This window comes from Fusarium vanettenii (genome assembly GCF_000151355.1).
Source record: "Fusarium vanettenii 77-13-4 chromosome 12 genomic scaffold NECHAsca_15_chr12_5_0, whole genome shotgun sequence".
In the NCBI taxonomy this organism is placed as follows: domain Eukaryota; kingdom Fungi; phylum Ascomycota; class Sordariomycetes; order Hypocreales; family Nectriaceae; genus Fusarium; species Fusarium vanettenii.
In genome coordinates, this window is record NW_003315870.1 from 869242 (window position 1) to 881622 (window position 12381).

The window sequence follows — 12381 nt, forward strand, 5'->3', positions numbered from 1 at the left end:
TAATGCAAACGAACGCGATGGCTGGCTGAAGCTGTACGGTTGCCTCAACCCTCATTGACAGTCTATTCGGTGCGAGTTACAGACCCCGGCGGCTAGCTACTATGTGATGAGTCTTGCAGCATCTACAGATCCTGGTTGGACGAACTCGGTGGACGGCAGGGAATTGTGGCTACCTGCGAGGTGATTATCATAGTCACTGACGTCCGTGAATGCTTCAACTTGGCGCATGGCATGACATAGCATCGTGGCGAGCTGAAGTCCGTGTCGATCTAGGACGTGACCGTGGAGAGCTGAAGTTCAGAGCCTGCGAGGTCTCGATGAAGACACCAGGCGCAGTCTGCATCATTCGATAACAGGTCCACTCCGGTGTTTGACCAATGCAAACAACTCTGCAAAGTCCACGAATCATCCCCAACCAGACTTCTCACTGCCGGCTTCTACTTTGCCAAAGGAAACAACACGATGCTTGTAATGACGCCTGCAATGACGCCCGCCTGGGGGCTGGACTCATCGACTGCGCATCTGCTCCTGTCTACCTCTCTCCTTCTCTGCTGCATCCTGTGCATGAGCTGCTTGATCCTGGTCGTCGTGACGATCCGCCTCGTCATCCCCTTCCGAGGTACTTCGCTTCTGAACCTCCATCAAGAGCCCAAGGCAGCTTCTACAGGCTCCGGAGACTCCAGGAGCACTATAAAAGGCCTCGCGGATCCCCTTCACAAACTCATCCAAGCAGTTCACAATCGCTTCACTCCTCAACCAGCATCCCAGCCTACTTCCCAATCAACTTCCCAACCTACCACTCCGGCCTCAACAAACCCATCTCCATTCAAGATGACCGACACTCTTCAGGTACTTCCCTTTGCTTTCTTCATCCTGTGTCCCCATCGCTAAGCCTATCTCATAGGACGTTACCGCCGTCGTCACCGAGGTCACGAACCAGGACATCGTCTTCCACGTCACTCGTGACTTCAAGATCAGCTACTGGTCCAGCAAGACTTCTGATGAGACTCAGGGCGAGCAGTACAACTCTGAGAACCTCAAGATCAACGGAAACCCCATCATTGTCAACTCCAGCCTGCCCATTCTCGCAGCCGTTGCCTACAAGAACCCCAACACCAAGGAAGACGAGGTGAGGAAACCGCATCTGACAGCCATCCGCTTGTTGCTAACTGAATCATGAACAGGTCCGCGTCTACTATGTTGGTGAGAAGAGCCTCACTCTCCGTGAGATTCGCCGCACCGGCAAGGGCAAGTGGTACGATGGCCAAGTCTTCAACCAGCAGTCTTACGACATTGCCCAAAACAGCGGTCTGACTGCCAACGTGGTCGCCGTTAACAAGGGATCCTGCGATGACAACCCCCGCAAGGAGTGGCAGCTCAAGGTCTACTACCAGCGCAAGACCGACATCCTCAACGTTGTCTACAACGTGCTGAACCAGAGCGGCGAGAACTGGTCCACCCGCTATGGTGTGAACGAATAGGGAAGCGGGAAGGGGAACAGACAGTGCTGGTGTTTCTGAGTCTAGAGGCAGAGGGTCAGGTTTTTGTGAATGAATGTCAATTTTCACTTGAGACGTATTCTCATGGCTGATCTGCCAGCGCCTGGAACACTACAGGGCCATGGCAACCCGTCGGGAGTGATAACTACTCATTCGACGGCAGTTTTTCTATATCATGAGTCCCATAGGCAGGCAGAGTGGACTTGATGGCGTGTGCTCAGCCATTTAGGACGTGGCCGGGCATCTATGTCTCGGGGGTCAATGGCTAATCTATTGGGCATCGTTCTTGCTCGGTATCACTGTCTTCCACAAAGTAATCAACACTTGGGCGTAGCCTACCTGTCCAACCAAACTCACTATGGTGTCAAAGCCTCTTGTCTGCTTGGTTTTAGTAAAGAATAAATTCGCCGGATACCTGTTGAGAAGTCCTTCTAACTAGATTCCATGTTGATAGTGCTTATGGACCTTAACGGCGCGATCTCGAAGGGACTTATCTCTAGCAATATTAAATGGATTATAATTATGAAAGTAAGAGGTCGTGTCACTTTGTAGATACGTTATGCGCGTTGAGTCCAGAGTTGAGTCTTGTCGGGTTGCGCGGAACTATCGTAGCTATATCTTAACTTGAGAAGGAGTGTGGGAAAGAGATATGAGCGAATAAGGTGACTTTCACGGGGGATAGGTAATATTTAAAGTAACTTTCCTATTATAATTAATTCAATCAATGCTATAGGCCACTGTTTACTCCGAAGCTGCATGTCATCCTAGTAAGAAAGTCAGATTAACTCGCAGATGTAGGGTATTCGGGGCATTTTCTTTGCGCACCTTGATGTCCCAAAGGGGTTGCCTCAGGCAATAAGAAGGGATTTCAGGTGGGTCTGAGCACGTGATTTCGCGTGATTTCGTGTTTCAGGGTCCGCGAATTGCGTCATTGCAGCAGGAACAAAAGATCATGAGCAACTTAAGATTCGACGTCAATGGAGAGAACAAAAGGAGATTTTGGAGATCAAGAGTTTCAATTACTTAGAATGACCCTCTCACGAGCCAAAAAGACAATGATCTTGGTCGCTTAACAAACACAATCACCGTTCCTGAGGCAATCGCAAAAGCAATATGGCGCTAGACTGTGTGATTCCACCCCTTTCCGCGGGGCCCCTGATAAGAAGGGCCCACTCGTAAAGTGTTGCCGGGGGCCTTCAATTCTCTGTAACACGGGCAAACAATTTTTCTTCCCTTTCTTCATCATCCATCTTCATCCATCAATCAATCCATCTCTACGACTCTGTACGCGTCAACCACCATCAAAATGTCTACCGCCTTCGTTCAGCGCCCTGCTCCCGAGTTCACTGCCACCACTCTCTACCCTGGTGGCGAGTTTAAGGACATCTCGCTGTCCGAGTTCAAGGGACAATGGTGAGTGCGCCGTCTCCGTCGCGGCCGTCAATGGCCCTGGCGTCCATCACGAGTTCCATCGCGACTAACCTCTTCATCTTCACAGGGTCGTCCTCCTCTTCTACCCCATGGACTTCACCTTTGTCTGCCCCACCGAGATCATCCAGTACAACAACGCGCTTGAGCGTTTCCGCGCCATCAACACCACCGTCCTCGGTGTTTCGACCGACTCCCACTTCACCCACCTCGCCTGGGTCGAGAAGCCTCGCAAGCAGGGTGGTCTCGGTCCCGACCTGGAGCTCCCTCTCGTCGCCGACAAGTCCCACAAGATCTCTCGCAGCTACGGCGTCCTGATTGAGGATGAGGGTGTCGCCCTGCGCGGTCTCTTCATCATCGACCCCAAGGGTATCCTCCGACAGATCACCGTCAACGATCTCCCTGTCGGTCGCGACGTCGAGGAGACCATCCGCCTTGTCAAGGCGTTCCAGTTCACCGACGAGCACGGTGAGGTCTGCCCTGCTGGCTGGCAGGAGGGTGGCAAGACCATGAAGGCCGACCCCAAGGGCAGCCTCGAGTACTTTGCCGCCCAGGGTGAGGTTACCAACGGCAACGGAGAGTCCCGCAAGCGACAGCGCGCGGAATAGACGGTGACGGCGAAAACATTTGTGTGTGGAGGAAAAGACGATTGTAATAATAGTACCTTAGACTAATCAGCAACTGCAAAACAAGGCTTGGGCTCCGGGATGGAGATTAACTATGCGCTTCCCTCGCCAAGTGTCGCTCTTTGTTGTCCGTGATCTGCCTGAACCCCTTGACCAACCAAACACACAGACGACGGGTTCTGAGCTCCTAGCTTGCCTTGATCAAGAGTGCGACAACAGGACATCAACCCGACGACATGATATCTCCCCAACCGAAAAGGTGATGCGCTATCATGATAACATCGCGCTGGCTCCTGATCGATGTGCGCAAGGATTGATTACAGTGGCTGTGCTATTATGATCTTCAATGAGATCTCGGAACGGGGCTGGCGCTGGTTAGACCAGTCGGGCTGGTGATGATGGTCATGCTGGTCGAGCTGAGTCGTCTCCCTTGTAAATCTTGATAGCGAGCACACGGTCCTCTGGTCTTATAAGCCTTGACTCGTGTTTTGTTCAACGCGCACCTGTTGAATGACGTATGGCTCATCGCCAAGTCTCGACCCTTCAAGTCCCTGACTCTTCTAGACCAAGACCATCTTCAACAGCCGAGGCGCTTCCAAGACAAAATTCATGTGCAAGAGAGAGAATGTAGAAAAAGATCAGCAATTTTCTTTGAGAGATTTAACTTCTTTGGCTAATGCATCCCCACTCATGATTCTCTCGACCAACGCTTCTCCATGCCTTAAAGAGGAGCTCGAGGCGAGCACTGCCGGCAGGGGCACAGACTCAGTCAGGTGTGTCGTCGCTGTGGGGGTATGCAACGTGAATCGGAAGAAACTATTCAAACGATTGGCCCGGAAGGAGATACGAGAATCATGCCAACTAGGGTCTTGTTGGTTGTGTCGTCTTTGTCCCCTGCCTCTGAGTGGTGCAACCTCCCCACAGCCAACGGCCTACGAGTGATTTCGCTGTTACATACAGCACTTGGCCTAGAGCATTGAGCCAGAGTAGCACCGAGTGAAAGCTATTTAAATGGCTCTGCTATAGACTAAATGCGAACCCCAACCCCCCGCTCTCTTAAACCCTGTCCCATATGTCGACTATCAGTTACTAGTTCTCTTCTCCATGCAACTCTGACACGAAACGGGCGACGGCCCGGGTCCGCCTTTATGCAGAAAACAAGTGATATTCGGAGAGGAAGCCAATAAAATCATGACAACATACGTTTCCCCAGTCCCAGTCTTGTCTCACACCAGGTCTCCCCGCTTCCAACACCACTCAATAAATCTCTTAAGCGCCCAAGCCCGGAGAAGGGGTTTTCGTTTGTGTGTTCCTTTTTTCAAAATTCCATCTTGAACGCCAAAATGCCTGGAAGCAGCCCAAAGGGTCCTGGAAGCAGCCCAAAGGGTCCTGGAAGTAGCCCAAAGGGTCTTTCGTCGCCCGTGTCCGAACCCCCTCCTGAGCAGGTCATCGAGGCGGACGACGATATTGGAGATAGCGATGCCGATTCTGCCCTGGGTCCGGATGCTGAAAGCTCCACCGCTTCGATTACATCCAGTATCCTACAGTACAGGACCATCCATGGACGAACATACCATAGCGAGAGAGGAAATGCCTTTTATTGGTTTGTGCCAACGGTAGTCATCTTCGAATTTGTTGACTGACGGAGCTTAGGGGATCTAATGACGAAAAGCAAAGCGAGGCCATGGATATCATGTAAGATGAACTACAACGATCGTTGAGTTAGAGTTCTGACACGGCGAAGCCACCACATGTGGACCCTAGCTCAAGACGGACGACTTTACCTTGCGCCTCTTGAGAAGGATATCGAGGCAAGTGAAGCCGAAGACGATAATCGAATCCTCGCTAATTTTGGATGCAGAAAGCTCTTGATATTGGATGTGGAACTGGTAAGCAATCCCCATGATGTATATGGTTTGGGACCAAGCTAACCTATTATAGGCATCTGGGCAATGTGAGTGAATGAGTATCCGTGAACTGACGGAATGGGGCTGATGATAAAATACAGTGACTTCGCCGACGAGTTCCCTGGCTGTGACGTTATCGGTACCGATATCTCGCCAATCCAGCCCTCTTGGATTCCCCCAAACCTGAAATTGTTAGTCCGTCTGCGGTCTCCAAAGAGCCTTCTCTAACACGGCCACCAGCGAAATCGATGACTGTACTCAAGAATGGACCTTTACCCCCGAAACCTTTGACTATGTTCACATCCGCTATCTGGTTGGCACCATTCCCGACTGGACTGAGTTGTTCAAGCAAGCTCACAAGACCCTCAAACCTGGCGGCTGGCTCGAGAGCTTTGAAGCCTCACCTACCATCGAGAGTGATGATGGAACAGTGACACCCGAGTCGGCAATGGGACAGTGGGATAAGATCTTTATCGAGGGATCTAGGTCAAGCGGCCGGAGCTTTACTGTTCTTGCGGACAACCTACAGAGAAAGGCCATGGAGGAGGCTGGGTTCGTTGACATTGAGGAGTGGAACTACAAGGTATGACCATCTCGCTGGATTCACTACCTTCTGCTGACATGCAATTCAAGTGCCCTATTAGCCCATGGCCAAAAGACCCTAAGCTCAAGGAGATGGGCCAGTTTGGACAGCTCTTTGCCACCCAGGATACCGAGGGTCTGTTGACCTTTGTGGCCAACGCTTTGGGTTGGTCCAGGGAGAAGTTTTACGTGTATATCTCGCAGTTCCGCCGCGAGATTCGCGACCGAAGAAATCACCCGTACTTCAGGATCAGGGTGCTCTGGGGTCGCAAGTTGTAGGGGGAGGAGTAGTGGGGGTTGATTATGGTGCATCAGTAGGAGTTGTCTGATTGGAATGAGGTCCTTGGGGTTGTTAGACTTTTTCGCATTTTGGAGAGTAGCGTTGTCAAGTAAGAGATGTATATGTCTACGAGTGCTCTCCATTCCCATATTCGGGTGATGGTGACACTGGTCGTGATGCACAACCCTACCTAGACATGTGCTAGATAGCTGTGATGCAGCTACATACATATAGTGAAGAAGGAAAGGCTATTTCGTCCGAAACATAACCATTATTTCTACTTTAGAAGCATAAGTTGCCCGATATGATTGCCCTCCTCGTCCTTGGGTAGCTCTTCAATGGCCTCTCCATTCATCAAGCCATGGCAATACGCCTCCCTAGATACACCTGTTAGCTTTGCCTGATACTAGAAGGATACAGCTGAGAAGGTAATCAAACTTACCCGATAAACTCGAAACCGTCATCATGGTTCTCACTCTTAGGCCTTAGCACGCAAGGCCACCTCAGACCGAGAACTTGCACAATCAGATCCCCTTCCAACACGTCGTGATGACCCAGCCCCATGTGGCCGCTGTCAGTGACAAAGAACCTCCGCTCACAGTAGGCATCCATGACTTCTTGAATCCAGGTCAAGTCGAACCCGAGCTTGTAGAATGTCTGTAATATCTCGTTTCGGGCAGCATCTTGTTCCGGCGTCTCCCTCGACATTTGTGTCACATCGTAAAAGTCCATATACTTTTCGGTATATGTCTCTGTTGTGATGTTCAGTTTCTGCAATGTCTTGGTCAATGGAAGACCGCCAATGAGCGTGAGGCCGAATGCGGTTTCGACTTGCTCTCCGGTTGGATATGACTTGAGCCGGTCCATACAGTCGTTGTACACCTCTCGAAGTCGACTGTTTTGGAAAAGCTCTCCGAAATGGCGGTACTCGCTTCTGTATGTGACGCGGCCTATGATCTTGCCCTGAACTGCGAGAGTAAGAGGCTCATCTGTGGGAATAAATGTGTGTTTGCCCTTGTCACCATCTGTTGCCTTGAACGGTTGACCGATACCCCAAGTACAGCCGTACCCGGTCTCCATTCTCCAATCAGGGACCCAACTTGGCCAACCTGGTACTTCGCTCCGCTGTCGAGCAGACCATATGGTGTCCAGGCCATCCATGAACTCCGACTTGATGATCTCCTCGGTTGCCTGGGCGTAGACCTCTTCGACGGAGAGTGAGTAGTCAATGCGCACGCCCTTGTCGCCCCAGAAGCGGTAATCCTCTTCACTAATGCCGACTAGGGCATATACCTTGTCTCGAGGATCCCTGGCTTGACGAGGTCGTAGACGCTCGAGAAGATCCCGCAACGCCCATTTGCATGTAGGCCGCGTCTTCTGGCCAAAGAGCTGAGGCATGTATTCACTGCCCGACTTGGAACGCCATGGGATTGCAACCATTTGAGTGACGAGGCACATACCATCCACCTTGCGATTGTTCCTATCGTGGATGGCTTTGGCCTTATGGCAGAACCACCTGGCAGCTGCGCTGACATGCTCCCAGGGAAGGCTGTGTGATCCACAGACGACAATGGCCTTGCGAGCTTGGATGATTTCTTGTACAGTCCACATGCGTTGGAACCAGGGTCGATCAAAGAACTCAGAGAAGGCGTCCCATGAGGTTTCGTCGTCGAAAGGGATGCCTAGCTCGAGAGACTGTTCTTGGGTGTACTTCTCAACTCGCTCAAGTTTTGTCTTCTCGTGCTCTCCGTCGTCGGCGTATGCATCCCATCGAAACATGTCTGTAGCCTTGGGGAGGGCAATGTCGCCCACCTTTTTGACAAAGTCAAAGGCCAAAGGAGTGGACGCGATAGCTGGTCCTAGCCATGCAAGGACTGTTTCGGCCTCTGTGTATAGTGAGCATGCTGCGCTGAGTACCGAGATATGTAACGTTAAACTTACTGTCGTAGATCATGTTCATTTTAGAGACTTGCTCCGCCTTTTCTTCCAAGTTGTCTTGATTGATGCATATTTGATCAATCCACAAGGCCTTGTGAGGGCTGAACTTGATGATCTCCCCAAGCGCCTCGTACAACGAGGGAGTTACTCGAAGAACTTCCCCATCGCATGGCAATTCGATAAGATTGCTAGAATCGCCCCAGCAATATGAAAGCGCCGTGTACTTGATAGGATCCTCGGGGTTTAAGTCGACATGCTCAATGCTCGCCTTGAGTGGGCCGTTCTGGGTAGGCTGAGTGACGGTGACGAGGCGGATCTGGGACGCCGTGACCGGTTTGTAAGTGTAAGAAGCCATAACTGGAGAATGCCAAGAAAGAGTCCACTTGTATGTAATTCATGAGAACAATTTGCACTTTCGCTTCTCTTTATTCTTCACGGGTGGTGCCTAATGAGGCCTCTAGGCCTCTAATTTGGCCCCCACTGTGGCGGAGTGTCTGACTGCAGCACACAGCCGCCTCAAGGACGGGATCTTTGGTAGTTATAGCCTCACTCGCCACAGGCTTAGTTTCGCTTGCATGAAGATTCACAGCATTGAATAGTTTCATTAAGACGTATCAGGACATGCTAACCTGCGGGACCGCATAAATATTTCCCTGCTCAGCCCTCACTATCCAGCATGCCCAGGACATCTAGAACGCTCTGCCAAATCATGTAACCCTCTTCCCAGGGAGCAGCATGTCTGCTTTGACAGCGGCGGCCTCTAACGACTTTGATTCCTTGGACCTCCTTTAAACTTCTCTCCATCTTGTCTGCTTGAGAGATTGGTACAAGCTGATCCTCCGGACTCTGATCAAGTAGGACGAGACGGGCGACCCTCCCTTCCTCAACCCTTCCAATCAGCGTCTTGGCATCGAACCTTGCTGGACTTGCCGCTGGCCATGCAGTCTGGTCCTCTCCAAAAGCCTGTACTAGTAGAATCTCATAGACTTCCTGGAGATGTTTGTGCGAGTCGCCCAAGCCACTGACAAGATCCGGGATATCGTATAAACCGTTCAAACCAAGAACGGCCGCAGGACGTGGCGGTGAAGGGATTCTTTCGAACTCAGGACCCCAGTGTTGCGCGCCAAACAAAGCCGCCTGGAATGCAAGGCAAGCGCCGGCACTATGACCCGATAGAAGATACGAGTCGTCTTTGAGTCCGAGTGAGCGAAGTAGTGCGAAGGCTTGGAGAACATCTTTGATGTGTCTGGGGTGCCTTGCACTGCGAGACGCATCATAGGGCAGAGTGGGGTGCGTAGGAAACGGGGAGAGGGTGTAGTTGACGGAGACAATTGCCGAGATGGGCACGTCCGAATCATCAGATGAAAACGCATGGGCCACTGCAGCTTCGATAGATGAGGAATCTAGGAAAGGGTCTCTCCAGGCGCCGCCATGAATATGGATGAGCCATCGGGTGCCCTTGGAAGGGGAAGCAACAGAGGGAAGAGAAGTGATGGTTTCGCCAATACCGACCAAGGATTTGATAGCGCGTGGAGCATAGACAGTAATATTTTGGAAGCGGTTTGAATTTGAGGTACATGGTATGTTTCTGGCAACATAGACAGAGACAGGATTAGAGAGGTGAGGGCTGGCAACTTCAGCAAGCTGCCACTTTGCGTCCTCAGTTCCGGTTTTCGTGGTAGTCGACATGGTGAGTCTTGCTGGCTTGTACATTTGACCATGCGCCCCCTCCTTTATACACATACCGAAAGGCTGCTAAGGTTGCAACATCTAGCACATCGATTGTAACCTTGGCTTTTTGCTTCAGTGACTTGTCTCTATTAGGGCAATACACTAAGTTATGGGAGATCGAGATTGTGCTACTCTCTGGTTGTGCCCTAGCGCTGACGGGTGTGGTTACAGCACATACAAGGTTAATGCATGCTTGATGCTGGCCTCTTTCCGCGATTTGATAAATAATCGATGGAGACAATTTTTCTATTCCGTGGCTCGCATGATTGTAGAGCCTAGATCCACTTGAGATGCGTATGATAGAGGAAAGAGACGCATTGTGTCTCTGAGCGAGCCACTCGCTAGGCAATATCCAAGAGACGTATGATAAGCGCCGTTGGCGAACATAAATTCTTGCCTTGTTTGTTCTTCTATTTACCTAGACAAATGACCCTCCGTTGGCCCCAATGACCTGCCCAGAAACCCACGAGCTACTCGGCCCAGCGAGGAATACCGCCAAACCTGCAATCTCCCCCGGCTTACCAAGACGACCCAAAGGGCTAAAATTGGCGATGCTATCAATGAGTTCCTGAGGTTTACCCTTGAAGAACAGTTCAGTCGCGGTAGGGCCTAGGGCAATAGCGTTGACCGTGATTCCGTACTTGGCACCGAGGTCCTTTGCCAAGATTCGTGTCATCTGCTCAATGGAGCCCTTGGTGGAAGCATAAAGCAGATAACGAGGTGCGACCTGAGATTGGTGAAGGACACCACTGGAAAGCAGGATCACTCGCCCGTCTCGTGGCATATGTGGGACAGCTTTCTGGAGGGTATTAGCAAGCGCACGGATGTTAGGTTTTGGATCAGCCAAGGACTCACCTGAACAAGAAAGTAAGGTCCTTTGACATTCATGTTGAACGATCGATCGAGATCTTGTTCCGTTGTGCTTTCGAGATCGTTCATGGGAGCAGCGGCGGCATTGGGGATAAGAACGTCAATCTTTCCGAACCTATCGACTGCTTGCTTGACGAGCTTCTCGATCTCAGTGACACTCGAAACATCGGCCTGAACAGCAAGGGCCTTTTCAGAACCAATCTTCTCGACGAGCTCGTTCGCAGCAGTGCTATCGCTGGAGTAGTTGATGACAACTTTCGCGCCTTGAGCGGCTGCCTGCTCAGCAATGGCTTTGCCGATGCCTTTGGAGCCGCCCGTAATGAGAATGACTTTGTCGTTAAGGGACATGGTGAATCAACAAAAGGGTTTTCGGACCTCAACTGAGAAGCAAAGGAGGTTCAGTGAAGGAGTATGCTGTTTAGAGTTGTAAGCTACGAGTCTATGACGGCTATTTATACAAAATCAGTTGCCTCGACTTGAACCTGGCTAGCTCGGGCTGTTTATTAATGCAAAGCAGAATTTGACTCTTAGATAATTAGAAAATCTTACCATGTTTTGTCAGGCTTTACGAAAACACGGGATATCAATCTCGATCTCAAGCACGAGGTTGAGCGTGAAGCAGAGACAAGACGAAACGTCCGGGAGTTCAGGATTCGCGACGCGAAGAAAGGGGATAAGGCTCGGCACCCGCGGTAAATCCGAAAGAGGAATAACAACTCGATAAACCCGTTGAAAAGTTGTTCCATTGCTTACCAAAGTCACATATCAAAGACCGGGCGTGGAGACCAACTCATGCAGGCGACAACATGTTGTCCCACTAGTGTAATATCCCGAAATGGTATAGTCCGAGTATGCCTGTCTGTTGTTCACTCGCTACCCTAGTCAAGTCTTTATTGACGAGCGAAGAGGATCGTTCTGGTATGGAGTGTCTTAGTGACGAGTCATGTGGGCAAAGGCCATGCCATGAGGTCTGTTGGTGGCATCTCATACTTGGCGCCTTGGGAGGTGCATGTGTTGAGGCTGGGTATAGATCACAGGACTTGAAGCTCGAGCATGTACGCATGGACCAACGGGTATTTAACATTCAAGCCTTGTCTTCACTTGTGTAACATTGACTACCTACATAAAAGCCGTGTTCCCTCCGACTGGCCTGCTCAACAACCCCTGGACTTGTCCCCATATCGACTCCCCTGCAACATCACACGCCACACTGGACCACAGAAATGGAGCCAAAGAATGATCCCTGACCTCGTGCCAGGGTCTGGAAGCATTGACACCACCAGAAAGAGGCCCCCTGCATCGAACACGCTCAACGTGGCACAAGAATCCCGTACACCAAGTACCCAGTTCATCATCACCCACTTGCTCAGCGCACATTGCAACAAGCATGGCAAGCCACAGGACAAGATCGTGCAGGCCTAGACCTATGAGGAGGTGGGCCTCACGTTGCAGCTGGTGTTTTAGTCGTTGGCCAGTGACTTGAAATGCATGCTCGTAAGTGATGGGAAATGTGACCCCGA

The 12381-nt window shown here is 51.0% G+C and overlaps 6 protein-coding genes across 6 annotated transcripts; 3 read left to right on the forward strand and 3 right to left on the reverse strand.

Moving 5' to 3' along the window:
- Positions 1–831: 831 nt before the first annotated feature.
- Positions 832–1481, forward strand: NECHADRAFT_87885 (uncharacterized protein; the record flags this gene model as incomplete). The annotated part of the gene is made up of 3 exons (XM_003047293.1): positions 832–849; positions 905–1129; positions 1185–1481. 3 exons carry the CDS (start codon positions 832–834, stop codon positions 1479–1481), a joined length of 540 nt encoding a protein of 179 aa, XP_003047339.1.
- Positions 1482–2761: 1280 nt separating this feature from the next.
- Positions 2762–3638, forward strand: NECHADRAFT_102906 (uncharacterized protein). Its single transcript, XM_003047294.1, has 2 exons — positions 2762–2912; positions 2998–3638. Exons 1-2 carry the CDS (start codon positions 2806–2808, stop codon positions 3533–3535), a joined length of 645 nt encoding a protein of 214 aa, XP_003047340.1. The 5' UTR covers positions 2762–2805; the 3' UTR covers positions 3536–3638.
- Positions 3639–4896: 1258 nt separating this feature from the next.
- Positions 4897–6321, forward strand: NECHADRAFT_53874 (uncharacterized protein; the record flags this gene model as incomplete). The annotated part of the gene is made up of 8 exons (XM_003047295.1): positions 4897–5156; positions 5207–5248; positions 5298–5368; positions 5419–5442; positions 5495–5507; positions 5562–5651; positions 5701–6043; positions 6094–6321. The coding sequence occupies 8 exons, from the start codon at positions 4897–4899 to the stop codon at positions 6319–6321; spliced, it is 1071 nt and encodes a 356-aa protein (XP_003047341.1).
- Positions 6322–6599: 278 nt separating this feature from the next.
- Positions 6600–8615, reverse strand: NECHADRAFT_54320 (uncharacterized protein; the record flags this gene model as incomplete). The annotated part of the gene is made up of 3 exons (XM_003047469.1): positions 6600–6699; positions 6765–8208; positions 8264–8615. The coding sequence occupies 3 exons, from the start codon at positions 8613–8615 to the stop codon at positions 6600–6602; spliced, it is 1896 nt and encodes a 631-aa protein (XP_003047515.1).
- A 302-nt stretch (positions 8616–8917) lies between these two features.
- Positions 8918–9949, reverse strand: NECHADRAFT_53930 (uncharacterized protein; the record flags this gene model as incomplete). The annotated part of the gene is made up of 1 exon (XM_003047470.1): positions 8918–9949. One exon carries the CDS (start codon positions 9947–9949, stop codon positions 8918–8920), a length of 1032 nt encoding a protein of 343 aa, XP_003047516.1.
- A 460-nt stretch (positions 9950–10409) lies between these two features.
- Positions 10410–11209, reverse strand: NECHADRAFT_87890 (uncharacterized protein; the record flags this gene model as incomplete). Its single annotated transcript, XM_003047471.1, has 2 exons — positions 10410–10790; positions 10847–11209. The coding sequence occupies 2 exons, from the start codon at positions 11207–11209 to the stop codon at positions 10410–10412; spliced, it is 744 nt and encodes a 247-aa protein (XP_003047517.1).
- Positions 11210–12381: the final 1172 nt, after the last annotated feature.